Genomic DNA, 15,131 nt, shown 5'->3' with positions numbered 1-15,131 from the left:
TGATATAATTTATTTTCCTCCAAAGGCTTTTAAAAAATAATAAAAAAATTTTTAATTGTGGTAAAAATACAATGTAAAATTTACCATCTTAATTGTTTTGAAAGTCTGCAGTCAGTAGTGTTTAGTGTATTTATGTTATTGTGAAATAGATCATCAGAACTTTTTTTTTCTCGGAAAACTGAGACTCTATATTTATTAAACAACAGCTTGCATCCCTCACTTCCCCACCCCTAAGAGAGGTCGGGAAGTGGAGATAGCTTTTTGAAGTTTTTGTTACAAAAGAGATAAGAGAAATGGGATGATGAAGATATTGTGGGTTCCTAATAGTTTTTTATTGGTTTTTACTGTTTGTTCATATGGTTGAACATCCACATCCATTCTATCTGTGCTTCCTTTCTGTGGATAGCATTCCATGTCCTTGCCTATTTTTGCTATGGATTGATTGTTTCTAGCTCTTATACATTGAGGATATTGTAGCTTTGTCTCACATGTACACTTCACATTTTTCTTCAACTTGTCCTTTGTCTTTAAACTGTTTTAATGGGGTATTTGTTGAGTTTCATATTTATATGTATGTATCAAAACTTTAAGTATACAGTCAGTTGCTGTATTTTTAAAGTATTATAATCTACATTACTGTTTTCAAATTATTTCATTTTTAGTGATGTAGTTTTTTTATATGTTTAGCTTAGATCCAGAAGATAATGAGCTATATTTGTCCTCTTTGAGCTGACTGTATTAATTTATTCTCTTTGTATCATCAGTTATGTTTTAGGAATTTTTTTAAAAACAAAACCAGGTGCTGTAATTATTCTTTTTCTTTAAAGGTTTCGACCAAATACTAGAGAGCTGTGGTGTTACAATGCAGTGGTTGCTGATGCCAGGCTTCCCTCTGCAGCAGACATGCAGTCCAGATGCAGTATTCTAAGTCCTGAACTTGCCTTGCCAACAGGATCAAGGGCCCTCACTACCCGATCTCATGCAGCTTTGCACATTTTAGGTAGGGTTGCCATTTGATGTACCATTAATTCACATAAATGTGTGCTATCCAGGGTTTTTTTTAGAGTATTTAAATTTATATATAATTCTGTCTTGTTTGTTAAATAATAATAATATACAAAATAAGTTAAATCCTCTAAGAGGCTAATTCCACAGAAAACAATACCTGAGACCTGTACTAACACCATCAAAGATTTATGTATGCACATTTGTTTAATTTTCCCAGAGGTAGACCCTTAAAAATAATGTTTTTGCTCAACTTGAATGTATAAACTTTTAAAGATATGATAAAATGTTTTTGCAGCATGCTTATTTTGTAGCTGGAAACTTTATATCACTCTACATAACTATGTATTTTGTTGCTTTTAAAAATGATCCTTAAAAAGACTCATTTTAAGACTCTAACACTTGCAGTTGTGAAATCATATTCCTAAATATAATTACTAGATCATAAATATAACTCTTTGTTTCTTTTTTCTCAAATTTCATTTTGGTTTCCATTGTAGACACCCAAAACTAGCATTGATTAAGGTTCTGTGACACTAATGTGTCTTCCTCAAGTAGTACTTTAAGAATCAAACTAATTTGGAGAGTTTCATAAAAGGAAGAACCTTGTAAGAATTCAAAGGTTAAGTGATTTCAACTTTTCAGAGATCCAGTTTTCTGTAAAAGGTTGTCATATGGCATGTTTAAATATGATCATTAATCAGACAAGGGAGAATTTGTATTGGTTTTAAGCATTCTTCCATTAAATGAAGAAAATTATTTATTTTAATTTATCCCCTATAGCATTTAATGTCATCAATACCATAGGACATTTTGATTTCAAGGAATTAAATTTTGTTTATTTATTTTTAGGTTGTCTTGATACCTTGGCAGCTATGCAGGACTTAAAAATGGGTGTTGCAAGTACAGAGGAAGAGACTCAAGCAGTAATGAAGGTTTATTCTAAAGAAGATTATAGTGTGGTAAACAGGTTTGAAAGTATGTATACTTAGGTTTAGGAAATACTGTCTTACCGCTGAAATATATATGGATCTTTTAAAACAGATTATGATTTATATATTCTAGGTCATGGAGGAGGCTGGGGTTATTCTGCTCATTCAGTAGAAGCTATACGTTTCAGTGCCGACACTGATATTTTACTTGGTGGTCTTGGTCTGTTTGGAGGTAGAGGAGAATATACTGCTAAAATTAAGGTAAAGTTCATCAACAGTGTTGCCCTTTTTTGTTTGAAGATACTGATTTGTACTTAATTTATTATTTTATTATTTAATGTCTCTTTTTTTCCTTTTTAACTTGGTTTATTTTGTTGTTTTTAATGCTTTTTTAAAAGGGATAGAGAAAACATTGCTAAAATCAAATACAGTAATACTACATTGGTAATTCATTAAAAATCAAAATTCTGTAAGAAGGGAAGAAATGAAAAGAAAATTATTTTTCAACAATTTACTACTGAAAAAAGGCTATATCTCAGTCCTTTGTATGGAACTTCTGCTGGCCTAGCAATACCAGCGCCTGTTTATGTGGCTACTTTCTTATAGCCATTTTAATGACAGAGGAGGCACAACTGTTTAGGGACATTTTGATGTAGCTAAAAAGTTGTGAGCATTTTTAATGTCAAATACTATGTAAACAGACATCTTCACCCCAGGAGTGGAGACCAGGTATGAGTGAGCGATAGTGTTAGGGGAGGATTCCATCTGATAGGCAAACTAAAAATCATCGAGAGTCATATGTTCACTACACCTATTCGTGTCCAAAAGGGCCAACAATCATCCTAAACAAAGTATATGTTCATTCTTTGAATATCCACTAATAGCTTGAAGGTTCTGCTTCTCAAATTACCTGATTTTGTCCTAAAAGTGAAAGAAAAAACTAGTTTCTGCCTGGATTTCAATAGCAGGCTTCATAAAAAAATCTCAATTAAATGTCATCTGTTCAGGAGGTATTTTCTTAGTTCTCTCAATAATATCTAAAAATGATACCAATATGTTAACACTCTTCTTCATAATGATGGTTTCCAAGGACATTCCCCATGGAGGCTCAACTAGAACTGACAAACTTAAAGAAATATTTGCTTATTTCTGGTTATAGTTGGAATACATACGCTAAAAAAGCAGATAATGTAAGAATGAATAAAGTAAAAATTTAAAGCTCCTGTAGGTATATGGAGTATAGTGATAGAATAATGATTAAGAACTCTTGTAGCACATGTATTTTGATAATAAGAAAAACAGTAGTTTGGCGCTTTTCAGTGCAACTGCTTTAAGGTGGTTATTTTAGGATGTCTGGATTCATCCTCACGTTAGAGAAGCAACCTCAATGTGTTATGTCGTTCTACTTGACAACGTCTAATAAGCTCATCAGGAGGATGTATTTTTTCTAGCTCTAAGAGATTTTTTATTTTCGCAATAGTGAACAACATAGTGGACCTTATCTTCAAACACTGTGGTATGTAGAATTATAGAGGCCTTCCATATGTGTTGTTTTTATATTGGCCTTATTTTTCTTTTTCAAACTTAAATTCTACCTCACTCCTCCTGTCCTCTGGAAATGATCTTGCCTTTTGTATTCAATTATCCAGTGAGTGGACTAAGGCCTTTCAACAGTAGTCAGTCTTTTTTCCCCCTCCCTTTACCTCTCTGTAATGTATACATTTGTTAAGCCCTTCTTTATTTTTTTGTTTTGTTTTCATACCTCTAGTTGTTTCTTCTATCTCTTCGTAGGTTCATTCCCTTCCACCTGGCCACTGAATGTAGGAGTTCCTCAAAGACCTAGCCCTAGGCTCTTCACATATTCTCATATGTATTCTCTTTTAAGCCCAAAGTTTTAATAGGCATCAGCATACCATAATCCCCAAATTTGTATCTCCAATTCAGACTTCTTTGATGCATTTTCATGTAAATATGTTAAAGGCACATCAGTTATCAGTCATAATATCTCAACTGAATTCATGCTCTTCCACTGATCTCTCTCATGATTAGTACCATCCTCCATATGCTTGATACATAGGCCAGAAACCTAGACATTTTTCTTGATAGGCCTCCTATATCTCTGTCTTCCCTACAAAAAAAAAAACACTTCTACCACTACCCTAGGCAAAGCTGTTTGTCTTGGACTATCCCCCTAGCTAGTCTCTGTACATATTCTTTCTATACTTTCTCTCTCCATTCTCTCTCTCACCATTCCTACTTGAACCTACTCCAGTCAGATTTTTGCCCCCACCACTGACATTGCTGTTGTCAAGGACACTGATGACTTTCATATTGCTAAATTCGGTAGTCAAGCCTCAGCTCTCATCTTCCTAAACCAGTCAGCTGAATTTAACCCAATTGAGCTCTTCTTTGAAATACTTTCTTCCCTTGTCCCCAGGACACCACACTTCATTTTCCTTTTGTCCCACTGACTGCTTTTCTTAGTCTCCTGCTGGTTGCTCATCATCTTCCTGACCTGTAAATGTTGGAGTGCCAAGAACTCAGTTTTTGAAATCTTTTAAAAATATTCTCTTCCTCATAGTGGTCTAGCGTCATGGACATTTATCTCTGATGACTTTTAAACTTACAGACCTCTTCTCTGACCTTTAAACCAATATGTACAACAGCCTATGCTGTGTCTCCACGTGACTGTCTGATAGGCGTTTTGGAGGTAACGTATTCAGTACTGTGCTTCTGATGATCTGCCTAAACCTGCTATCCTCATGTTCTTCCCCATCCCAGGTAACTGACTCAGCATGGAGTTAACTTCATTCTTCTGTTTCCTCAGGCCAAAAATCTTGGAGTCATCCTTGATTCCACTCTTTCTTTTACACACATCTCCTTGGCAGCAAATATTGTCAGTTCCACTTTCAAAATAAATCCAGAATCTAACCACTTCTGAAAACTGCCACTGGTATCAGGTTGGGTCATGCCACAGCTATTCTCATCCGAATTATTACAACAGCCTCCCAACTTGTGTTCTGTGTCTGTCCTCACCCCATTTATTCTGTTCTCAGTATGGCAGAGTGATTCTCTTAAAATGTACAACAGATTGCGTCATTGTCTCTTCAGAATCCTGTAGTGTCTTCCTATGTTAAAATGAGAACCAAAGGCCTTAGAAGGACCTACAAAGTCCCCATCAGAACTGGCTGTCATCACCTCTCTGACCTTTTGTTTCACTAGTTGTTTCACTCTAATCTGGTGACACCTGCCTGCTTATTGTTCCTCAGACATTCCAGGCACAGTCAAATCTCAGTACCTCTTCACTTGCTGTTTCCTCTTAACTACAGCTCTCTTCACTTCAGCACCTACATAGCCCACTTCCCCATCACCTTCAGAGCTTCATTCCCTGGTAAGCCTATTTAAAACTAAATTCAATTACCAACCATAGACTTATTCCCAATAGCCCCCAATTCTTTGTTCGTATTGTTTGCCCCTTTATGCCCAATTTCCAGAACTGTGCTTGGCATACAGTATGTGTTCAGAAATATTTGTTGAATGTAAATACAGGAGTCGGGTTAGGGATAAATTATTAAGAACCTTCATATCATGCTGTGGAGGAGATGAGAAACCAAGGAATAATTTTTAGATTAAGAAAGTATTCTGATAAGATATTTTTATAAGGGTACTAAGGGTCATGAAACAATTGCAAAAATCCTCAACTTTGTGGAAAATGGGTTAGAAGAAGGAAAGAATGGAGATAAGACTAAATAGTTGTTGAAATATTCCAGCCAGCAATAGGGGATATGGTTGAATTGACAAGCTTTGGTACCAGTAAGAGAATAGAAACAGTAATGGCAGAGAAATGAAAAAGGATTATTTCAGACTATTTTGTTTTAAGACAGAATCTCTTTGGTAGCCCACACTGGAGTGCAGTGATGCCATCTTGGCTCACTGCATGCAGCCTCTGCCTCCTGGGTTCAAGCAATTCTCCTGCCTCAGCTTCCGGAGTAGCTGGGACTACAGGCATGTGCCACCACACCCAGCTAATTTGTGTATTTTTAGTAGAGATGGGGTTTCACCATGTTGACCAGGCTGGTGTCAAACTTGTGACCTCATATGATCTGGCTGCCTCAGCCTCCCAAAGTGCTGGGATTACAGGCGTGAGCCACCAGGTCTGGCCTATTTCAGACTTTTTATCTGAGAGACTAGGTGAATGAAAGTACCATTAACCAGAACAGAGAAGGCAGGAGGAAGGTATAGAACTAGTAGGATGAGGGGAATCCAATGACTGTTGAGAGTAAGAGCTGAGCTGGAGAAAGATTTCTAAGTCATTAGCATATAATTTTGCATTTTAATCTTTATCTGCCTCTCTTGCAATTAACCTGCCATAATTATCGAGAGGAAAGGCCTCTTCCTCATAATTCTTACTTTCACTTAATTTCATAACCTTTTTCTATTGGATATTTTTTCTGTTTTTTTTTTTTTCTTACCCAGAGGATCTTCCCCTCTTTTTTAAGAGTCATTTTTTTTCATGCTTTTTATCTATCTTTTTCTCATGCCATATTACTCGAACTATATTTTGTTACCTATTGTTTTTAAGGATTCTTGCATTGCTCTTCTTTCTGTGTAGCTAATATTTTTCTACCCTTTTTTATTTATTTATTTTTTTAAGAATTCTTGGCCGGGCGCGGTGGCTCAAGCCTGTAATCCCAGCACTTTGGGAGGCCGAGGCGGGTGGATCACGAGGTCAGGAGATCGAGACTATCCTGGCTAACATGGTGAAACCCCGTCTCTACTAAAAATACAAAAAACTAGCCAGGCGTGGTGGCGGGCGCCTGTAGTCTCAGCTACTTGGGAGGCTGAGGTGGGAGAATGGCGTGAACCCGGGAGGCGGAGCTTGCAGTGAGCCGAGATCACGCCACTGCGCCTGGGAGACACAGCGAGACTCCGTCTCAAAAAAAAAAAAAAAAAAAAAAAAGAATTCTACAGTATTCACTGAATTTTTAAAAGTACTGTGAGATGGGAACTGTTAGTATCCACCCACCTTTTATGGATGAGGAAACTAGGTCCCAGGATCTCACAGCTAGTAAGTGATGAAGCTACCTCATTCTAAATGAGGTAGAATCTCACTTAGTGAGAAACTCACTTAGCTAAAATTTTTTGGTTGAGTACTCTCACCTTTTTCATATGCTTATGTCATGTACAAAACTTGTATAGAACTATTTAGGGCATTTGATATAAATAGATAAATATATAAATTAGGAAAACAGAGATTAATGTAGGCCATAAAACCTTGTTTCTTATTTTAAATACATATATTTGTGTATTTCACATAATAATGTTAAAAAGCAGGTACTCTGATTTTTACATTTGGTATGGTCCAGCATACATTGATCATGCACAAAATTATGAACACATTGTTCATCAGATTTGTATAGCTGGTTTATATAAATGATTATCTTTCTCCTTTCCTTAGCTGTTTGAATTGGGTCCTGATGGAGGAGACCATGAAACTGATGGTGACCTTCTTGCAGAGACTGATGTATTGGCTTATGACTGTGCTGCTAGGTAAATAATTTGTGCATTATTCATTGTAACTCTTGCATACTTAATATAAAAAATTTATTATAAATGAATAAACATACTTTAAAAGGAAGTTTTAAATCTGCTATGAATATCAAATGCTTGAGAAATTAAATTATATATTAAGCAATGTAAGTATTGCTTTCAAAAATGCTGAATTAAAACTGATAATACACTTCATAAATTTATTTCACAAGTTAATTCAATTGTTTCAATATTGAAGATAAAAATAGAAATATGCATATATTTTACACACCTTTATTTTCATGCATCTCTTACGGAATACCTAGTATGTTAGTGTTCTAGTAATAATACAGTTATTTATTATTCCTAGCATTACAGGCAATAAGTAATTAGTGTCAAGTGGTCATATTTGGCCGTAATTCAGATTACCCATGTACTCTGACATCATGCTGGTAGAATATACTTGATAATAACACACTTGGGGAGGTGAGCAGCTTTACTGAAAGCTTTTGGGAGTTTATAAAAATTAGTATGTTTATTTATGAAACTTCATTAAGTAGGAGGATACTTACACTTTATCATTCCTTTGTATGTAATCCTAAGAATTATCTCAACATTGTGTTATGATCAGTATTCCCTGTTTTGAAGCAAGGAATATTATGATAAGAAAAATTATAAACTGAGCTTCATAGTAGTAATAGTGTGCTATGTTTCCCAACAATAACTATGTTAAAGCCTTGTAGGTTTTTTTGGTAGTGAAAAATGTATATTTTCAGAAACAAGAATGATCGTAAGATACTGACTTTGCTTATACAAGATAGAAATACTTTTGAAAATGAAAGAGTAAATCTAAAGAAAATTTTGACTGTTTCTTAGGCATTAACTAATATCGCAAGTTTTTTTTAGTAACCTTTAGTGTTTTATACAAATGAATATTAGGGAAAAATCTAAGAAAGCTAATTGATTAATTTTCAGCAAAGCCTTAAGGTGCCATTGTCATTTGCTGTATTTATTTATTTATTTATTTTTATTTTTGAGACAGAGTCTCACTCCGTGGCCTAGGCTGGAGTGCATGGTGTGATCTCAGCTCACTGCAACCTCTGCCTTCCAGGTTGAAGCGATTCTCATGCCTCAGCCTCCTGAGTAGCTGGGACTACAGGTGCATGCCACCAAGCCCGGCTAATGTTTGTATTTTTAGTAGAGATGTGGTTTCACCATGTTGGCCAGGCTGGCCTCGAACTCCTGACCTCAAGTGATCCTCCTGCCTCGGCCTCCCAAAGTGCTGGGATTACAGGAATGAGCCACTGTGTCTGGCTACCATTTGTTTTTGACCATATGAGTTTGAGTCGAAAATATAAAGCACAGTTTCATTTATAGAGAATCATCTAGGATTTCTTCATTAGCTCGTGTACAAAGCCCAGACTCCTAAGGCATTGGGAGCATTAAAGGATTTCCATAACATCCAGCATCTTTTTTGACTTTCTACTGCTACTCTTCTGTAGCTGTCTTAATGCATTAATGAAATTGATAATGAACACCTTGCCATTTCCCGACCTCTTTTGTGCTTCCATACCTCTACAGATTTTTTCATGACCTTCTCCTGTTTCTTTAAATGCCCTTTATTTCTTCTTTCAATTCCAGCTACAACCAATAAACATTACTTCCACTCTGTTACCTAGTACTTTTTAACTTGTTTATAGCCTTTAGAAGATGCCCTTATTTATTGTCTTTTTTTCTTCTTCTAAATTAATAATGTTTGTATAGATATTATGTGACAGACTGCAAACACCCATCTGACTTAATTCAATCTTCAGGACAACCCTATGAGCTAGATATTATTTTCACCCCAGTTTTCAGGTGAAGAAGCTAAGGTACTGAGAGGATAGAGTAACTTGCCCTGTGTTGCCCTGCTAGCAGGTCACAGAGCTGGGCCTTGAACCCAGGCCACCTGACTCCAGGGCCATTTTCTTAATATTCTGCCTCTCAAAACTATTTAACTGAATGAATGAGCTTTAAAACTAAAGTTCAGATTTTTATTTTCCAGCAAAATTTGCATGTTTTTTAACATCAGTTTAAAACATTCTATCTTATTTTAATATGAAAGTTTTATAACATTTAAGGATATTGTAGAATTCAACAAGAGGAGGAAGAAATGTAATTCTATCACCATAACACAAATTACTATACTTGGCTTGCGTTCTCGTCCACACTTCTTAGAGTGTTTTTAATGTTGTTTGATAAGAATTTTATAATACAGTTAGTTTCATGTTTTTCTTCATAAGGGATTTTGAAAAAATAAATATATGTGACAGAGAAGTAAAAAAATACTGTCTTTGACTCACTAATTTTTTATCAGAGAAAAATACGCAATGATGTTTGATGAGCCTGTTCTCCTGCAAGCTGGGTGGTGGTACGTAGCATGGGCCCGAGTGTCAGGACCCAGCAGTGACTGTGGATCTCATGGACAGGCGTCTATTACCACAGATGATGGGTAAGTAAATGCCCAAGTGTTACTTAAGCAATTCTTATTTTTGTTAGAGGAATATTGTTTTGAAACCTCAGAGGACTTTCAGCAGGATTCAAAAGCTTAGGAAGACTAGAGCATGATATAACTGCTAAAAATTAAATTCATGTAACCTCATGCCAAATTAAGGTCTAGACAGAACAAGGAAAGAGTAAGACCACGGTACTTTGCTCCTGTCAGATAGTATTTGTATATATTTCTGGTTATTACATAGTTTATGAGCTTGATTACCAAATTAGAAATTATATAGAGGAAGGTGACAAGGATAATGAGGAGTTTGGAACCCTAAAAAAGAAGTAGATATGTGATATTAAATTTGATAATGCATGAGAAAGCAGTTTAAAATTTCAAAGCTTCAGCAATGTGTGTTATTTTAATAAAATATAGGGAAATTTTGCTGTTTTAAAATAACTTTCATGTATAGAGTACTTTTCAGTTTATACTTTCTTATGTTTTATCTGATTTGATGCCCTCAATAGCTTTGTGAAGCAGTTATTGGCCCCATTTTATACTCCAGGGACTACAGAAATAAAAAAGGTGAAATTACTTGCTATTTCCTGAGAGACTTGTGGTTAAAACCACATTCAGACCTGTAACCTGTTGACTCTAAATCCAACGTTTCAAATATTCTAATACTGTGATTTATGTATTCTAAAGGACTATCATTTGTAAGATAAATTCAGTTTATTCTTGATTACTCCTGAGCATAAACTATTTGAAATCGGTTGAAGTTATATAACAGTATATATTTCAGTGCAGGTCAGTTCATAACAAAGCTGACCAAGAAAGAAATAGACTTATTTGTGAGGTGAATTACCTGTTGTTAAATATTTGAGGAGACTACTGTAGAAACATCACATCTGTTGTTGTGTGCATCCCTTCAACTTAAGAACGTATTTAGAACTAAGAGACTACTTTGACTCTGGACTGTATGATTTTCTTAGACTGTTCATTCAGACTTGGAATGTCATGGCACACTGAGGCTAAAGCTTATCATGCAGCTAGTCAAGCAGATATTATACTACTACTTGTAAGCAGAAATTTTAGAAGTTTCCTGCTGTGGTTGAAAGCTCAGTTGGAGAGCTAGGAGGGACAGGACAGCTGCTCATTTAGGAGTCCTAAACGGGTTCAGTTCTTTCATTTTACTGACTAACCCATTCAGAGCTAGAATGAAAATCTAGAAAATACCTTTTTGCTTTTCTTTATTTAAAAGAGTGAATCATTTTCATTGACATAAGGTTTGAAAATATGTTTCTTAAATTTCTTATTTCCTGTGATGATCATGTTGTTTTTGGTGTCATTGTTTTCTCTTCTTAGGGTTGTTTTCCAGTTCAAGAGTTCAAAGAAATCAAATAACGGTACAGATGTTAATGCTGGTCAGATACCTCAGTTATTATACAGGTATTTAGCATATTTATACTGAATTAGTATGGTTTATTATTTTGCTATAATGAAGTAGAATCATTACAAAATATGCGGCATAATAGGGAGAAATTATTTGAAGCATTCAGCAATTATAATATGCCAGTAGAACTATAAATATATTTAAGAAAAACAGTTAATATTTTGTATGTTTTTAAACATTTTCCACACAGGATTAATTTTAAACTTTGCCTGATTACTCAGATTATCTGCATTATACCAATAACAATATTTTACTGACTTAAAAAAAAATCTATCCACTGATTTTCTTTAATTTCGAATGTTATAAAAGAATAAAATTTGTCTTAGAGAAGTGAGATTCCAAGGAAGATAGGGAGGACTGTAGATGCAGGCCTGGTTGATATATTGTAGTCTCATAAGATTGATAAAATGAGTTGGAAAATTCCCTACTGTTGGTAAATTTTCACCTTTAGCTGAAATACCAAATAATAACTTGCTCATATAAAAATATTTACTATATTTTTAACATTATGTAAAAATTTTAACTTACAATCATTTAAACATGTATAAAGGCATATGCCTGTGTGTGTGTCTTATTTATTTCTAGACTACTGCAATACTGTTAGAATAAAGAATTCAAATGGATATAAACCGTCACTAAAAAATGTTGTCATTTGTTAAGTAGTAAAAAAATCAAAGGAAATGGTCTAGAATAGTGATTCTATCTCCCTTTCTTTCTTTCTAGTAATCACTTAATGAATCTAGATGGTTACAAACCTTATTTTTCCCCAAAAGGGATTTTTGTTTGTTTGGTTTTTATGCAATGTGCAATCTGTTACAGTTACTCTTTGTAATATGTAGCTTTACGAACATAACATGTTGCATCGGGCTACTCCTAGGTACTCACTGGTTGAATAACTTTTAAATAACAGCATTAATAATAGCATTACTAGAGAATACAAGTTATATGTTATATAAGTTATATATGTTCTCTAACAAGAGGAAAAAGCCTCTACTACTCAGTCTTGCAAAGGTAGGATTTAAAGGAAGTGCCCATATGCTAAAAGCCTTGTTTAGCTTGGAAAAATGTTTCAAAAAAGCCCTGTATTGGCATTTTACCTGGCAAAAAAATTTAAATATATAATTTATTTTCCCATTCAAAAATGTATAATATACTTTAAAAGGAAAAAATGACATTGGACATCCTAACATAATTTTATGTGTGTCTACTACCTTTAGACTTCCAACCAGTGATGGCAGTGCTTCGAAAGGCAAACAGCAAACCAGTGAACCTGTACACATTTTAAAGAGGTCTTTTGCAAGAACTGTCTCAGTGGTAAGCCATTTTTTTTATTTCAGCTTTTCTCTTCAGTCCTCAGATACATTTTGATGTTTAGAGTTTAGCTGCTATTCTAAGTTTATCTCAGCCTAGATTTATAAACTCAGATTTGGTTTTGTATTAGCATTTATATTCTAGACCACAGATAATGTATACTTTAAATCATAGAAAAATGGAGGTGTTGCCTGTGATTTTAACGTGACCGGATGAATTGGCCTTGCTGTTTTTGAAATAAATAACTGGTTGCTTTTCTAATAAATCATGTATGATTGCATATGCTGAATGAATTAGAAAATGAAGGAAAAGTTGAGGATGGTGCTGACCCAAAAAAGCGTTACTACTACTTGAGGAACTAGGTGGAAGAGTTGCATATCTAGGTAGGAAGTTTGTTGAACCACTTGCCATCCCCATTGTACACTTGAAGAAGCACAGTGCCATTGAGGTTAACGGTGCAGAATGGAAAGTCAGCATGATGTAAATAAATGGAAGTTTAAATTAAGGTCTAGATCTCTCATGTATTAATTGAGGATTCTTATGTATGTTACCTAAGTAAATTACATCATAGCATTTTGAATTTCTAATGTGGTAAGGGGTATAAGATGTTTTTGGAACTGTAAGATACCATCCGAATGTGATTTATTAATGTAGCTAGTAGTCTTTCATATTAGTAAAATGCATAGGAAGAATGTTTCTTTCCCTTTTAAATTTATTTTTTAACCCACTAAGTGAATATATATTCCTAGTAGGAATGAGATAAGTATGCTAAAAGTATATGAAAGTTTTTTCCCCCATTCCCATTATCACCATATATACCTACTATTTACATTTTGGTGTATATCTTCCCAGACCATTTTTATATGCAGACAAACTTATTAGTATGTATCAAATGCAGGATGCTCTACAACATGCTTGTTTGTTTCTCATGATACTTACAGTTTTCATCTTTTTTAGAAAATTTCATATTATATATCATGGACATCCTTCCCTGGCAGTACATTTGGCTCTCTCAATCTTTTCTGTTTGCATAGTATCCCATAGAATGATATTAGTCTAATTTATTCAACCCGATTCCTATCAAAGAACCACTTTGATTCTCATTTTTTACTGTTTCATCTTACTTCATGAGCATCTATTCACATGTATCTTTAAATACTTGTGTGCTTATGTGCATACTTCTACTGGAAATGTGCCCATTTAAATTTTGATATATCCTCTCAAAGTTGACCTTCCAAAAGAGCCATGGCAGTTTGTAAAGCTTGTGCTTTGAATAAGAGACTATGAGAACTTTGCCTTCTTGGTAACTTTACATCCTATTAGTATTAAGTTGAGTTTGGTATCTTTTGTTTCAAATAAGGATCTTTGACTCTGTTATGCTTTCTCTTGTGATCTCATTTTCTGTGCTTGGTAACGCCTTTGTATTTACGTCTAAGTGGTTTTGTGGCCATTAGGTAATTGCAGACTTTATATACAAAACTTTTTCAGTCATTTCTTTAAAAAGTAAACTATAGGGCTGAGCACATTGGCTCACACCTATAATCCCAGCACTTTTGGAGGCCGAGGCAGGAGGATTGCTTGAGCTCAGGAGTTCAAGACTAGCCAGCACAATGTAGTAAAACCCCCGTCTACCAAAAACTTAAAAATTAGCTGGGTATGGTGGTGCACACCTGCAGTCCCAGCTGCTTGGGAGGCTGAGGTGGTGGGAGGATAGCTTGAGTCCAGGAGGTTGAGGTTGCAGTGACCCATGATCACACCACTGCATTCCAGCCTGGGTGATAGAGGAAGACTCTATCTCACAAAAAATAAATAAAATAAAATAAAATTGATTATATAAACTCATTTTCAGGAGGTCTGGGATTTGGTGGGAATGGGGCAATAAGTGCTCTGCTTTGAGATTCAGATAGTGTCTGTCATCATGTAACCATGATAAAACCAGAAGACTAGCTAGAACTGCCAAGAAAATCTACCATCTTAAACTCATATGCTACAATTTTAAATAATCAAAATAGGAATTTTTTAGTATTTTCTAGTTAATTTTTATCTTCTATTAATGTATTTAACAATAATTGACTATAGTTTGTATTGCAAATTTCAATATGTAGACATAAAATAAGTTATTTGATAGTATCAGTATATCTTAATACTAAAACTCTTTTTTTACTACAGTGACTGTAAAAAGCTTTTTCTTTCAAGTAAACATGCATTGTTTTATAAGTGTTTCTCATTTTTCCCTTGTTTATATGATAAGCTAGATAGCTTGATGGCAGGAAAACTGAAACATTTATTTTTAAATAGGTAAATATTGAAGAATGTTGTTTTTATAAATGCTTAACTACTTTACCTTTTTTGTAACAAAGTTACTGTTAAGGGTAGTTTAGTAAATGAACTATAAAAGTGTCGGGCTCAGTAAAAAAAATTCAAG

The 15,131-nt window shown here is 34.6% G+C and overlaps 1 protein-coding gene across 34 annotated transcripts in view; it reads left to right on the top strand.

Annotated features, from left to right (window-relative positions):
• Positions 1-15,131, top strand: part of MYCBP2 (MYC binding protein 2) — a 286,627-nt gene that overhangs the window by 130,629 nt on the left and 140,867 nt on the right. For all 34 annotated transcript variants that reach the window (XM_074021188.1, XM_045377006.2, XM_074021199.1 and 31 more), the window contains 7 exons: positions 828-1,000; positions 1,858-1,983; positions 2,071-2,198; positions 7,396-7,487; positions 9,823-9,957; positions 11,308-11,391; positions 12,613-12,709. In XM_074021188.1, coding sequence (XP_073877289.1) covers positions 828-1,000; positions 1,858-1,983; positions 2,071-2,198; positions 7,396-7,487; positions 9,823-9,957; positions 11,308-11,391; positions 12,613-12,709 — 835 coding nt within the window. The remainder of the gene's footprint in view (positions 1-827; positions 1,001-1,857; positions 1,984-2,070; positions 2,199-7,395; positions 7,488-9,822; positions 9,958-11,307; positions 11,392-12,612; positions 12,710-15,131) is intronic.

The sequence above is a fragment of the Macaca fascicularis genome, chromosome 17, assembly GCF_037993035.2.
Source record: "Macaca fascicularis isolate 582-1 chromosome 17, T2T-MFA8v1.1".
In the NCBI taxonomy this organism is placed as follows: Eukaryota; Metazoa; Chordata; class Mammalia; order Primates; family Cercopithecidae; genus Macaca; species Macaca fascicularis.
Note: the sequence above shows the minus strand (reverse complement) of the source record. Positions and strands in the feature narration are given on the sequence as shown.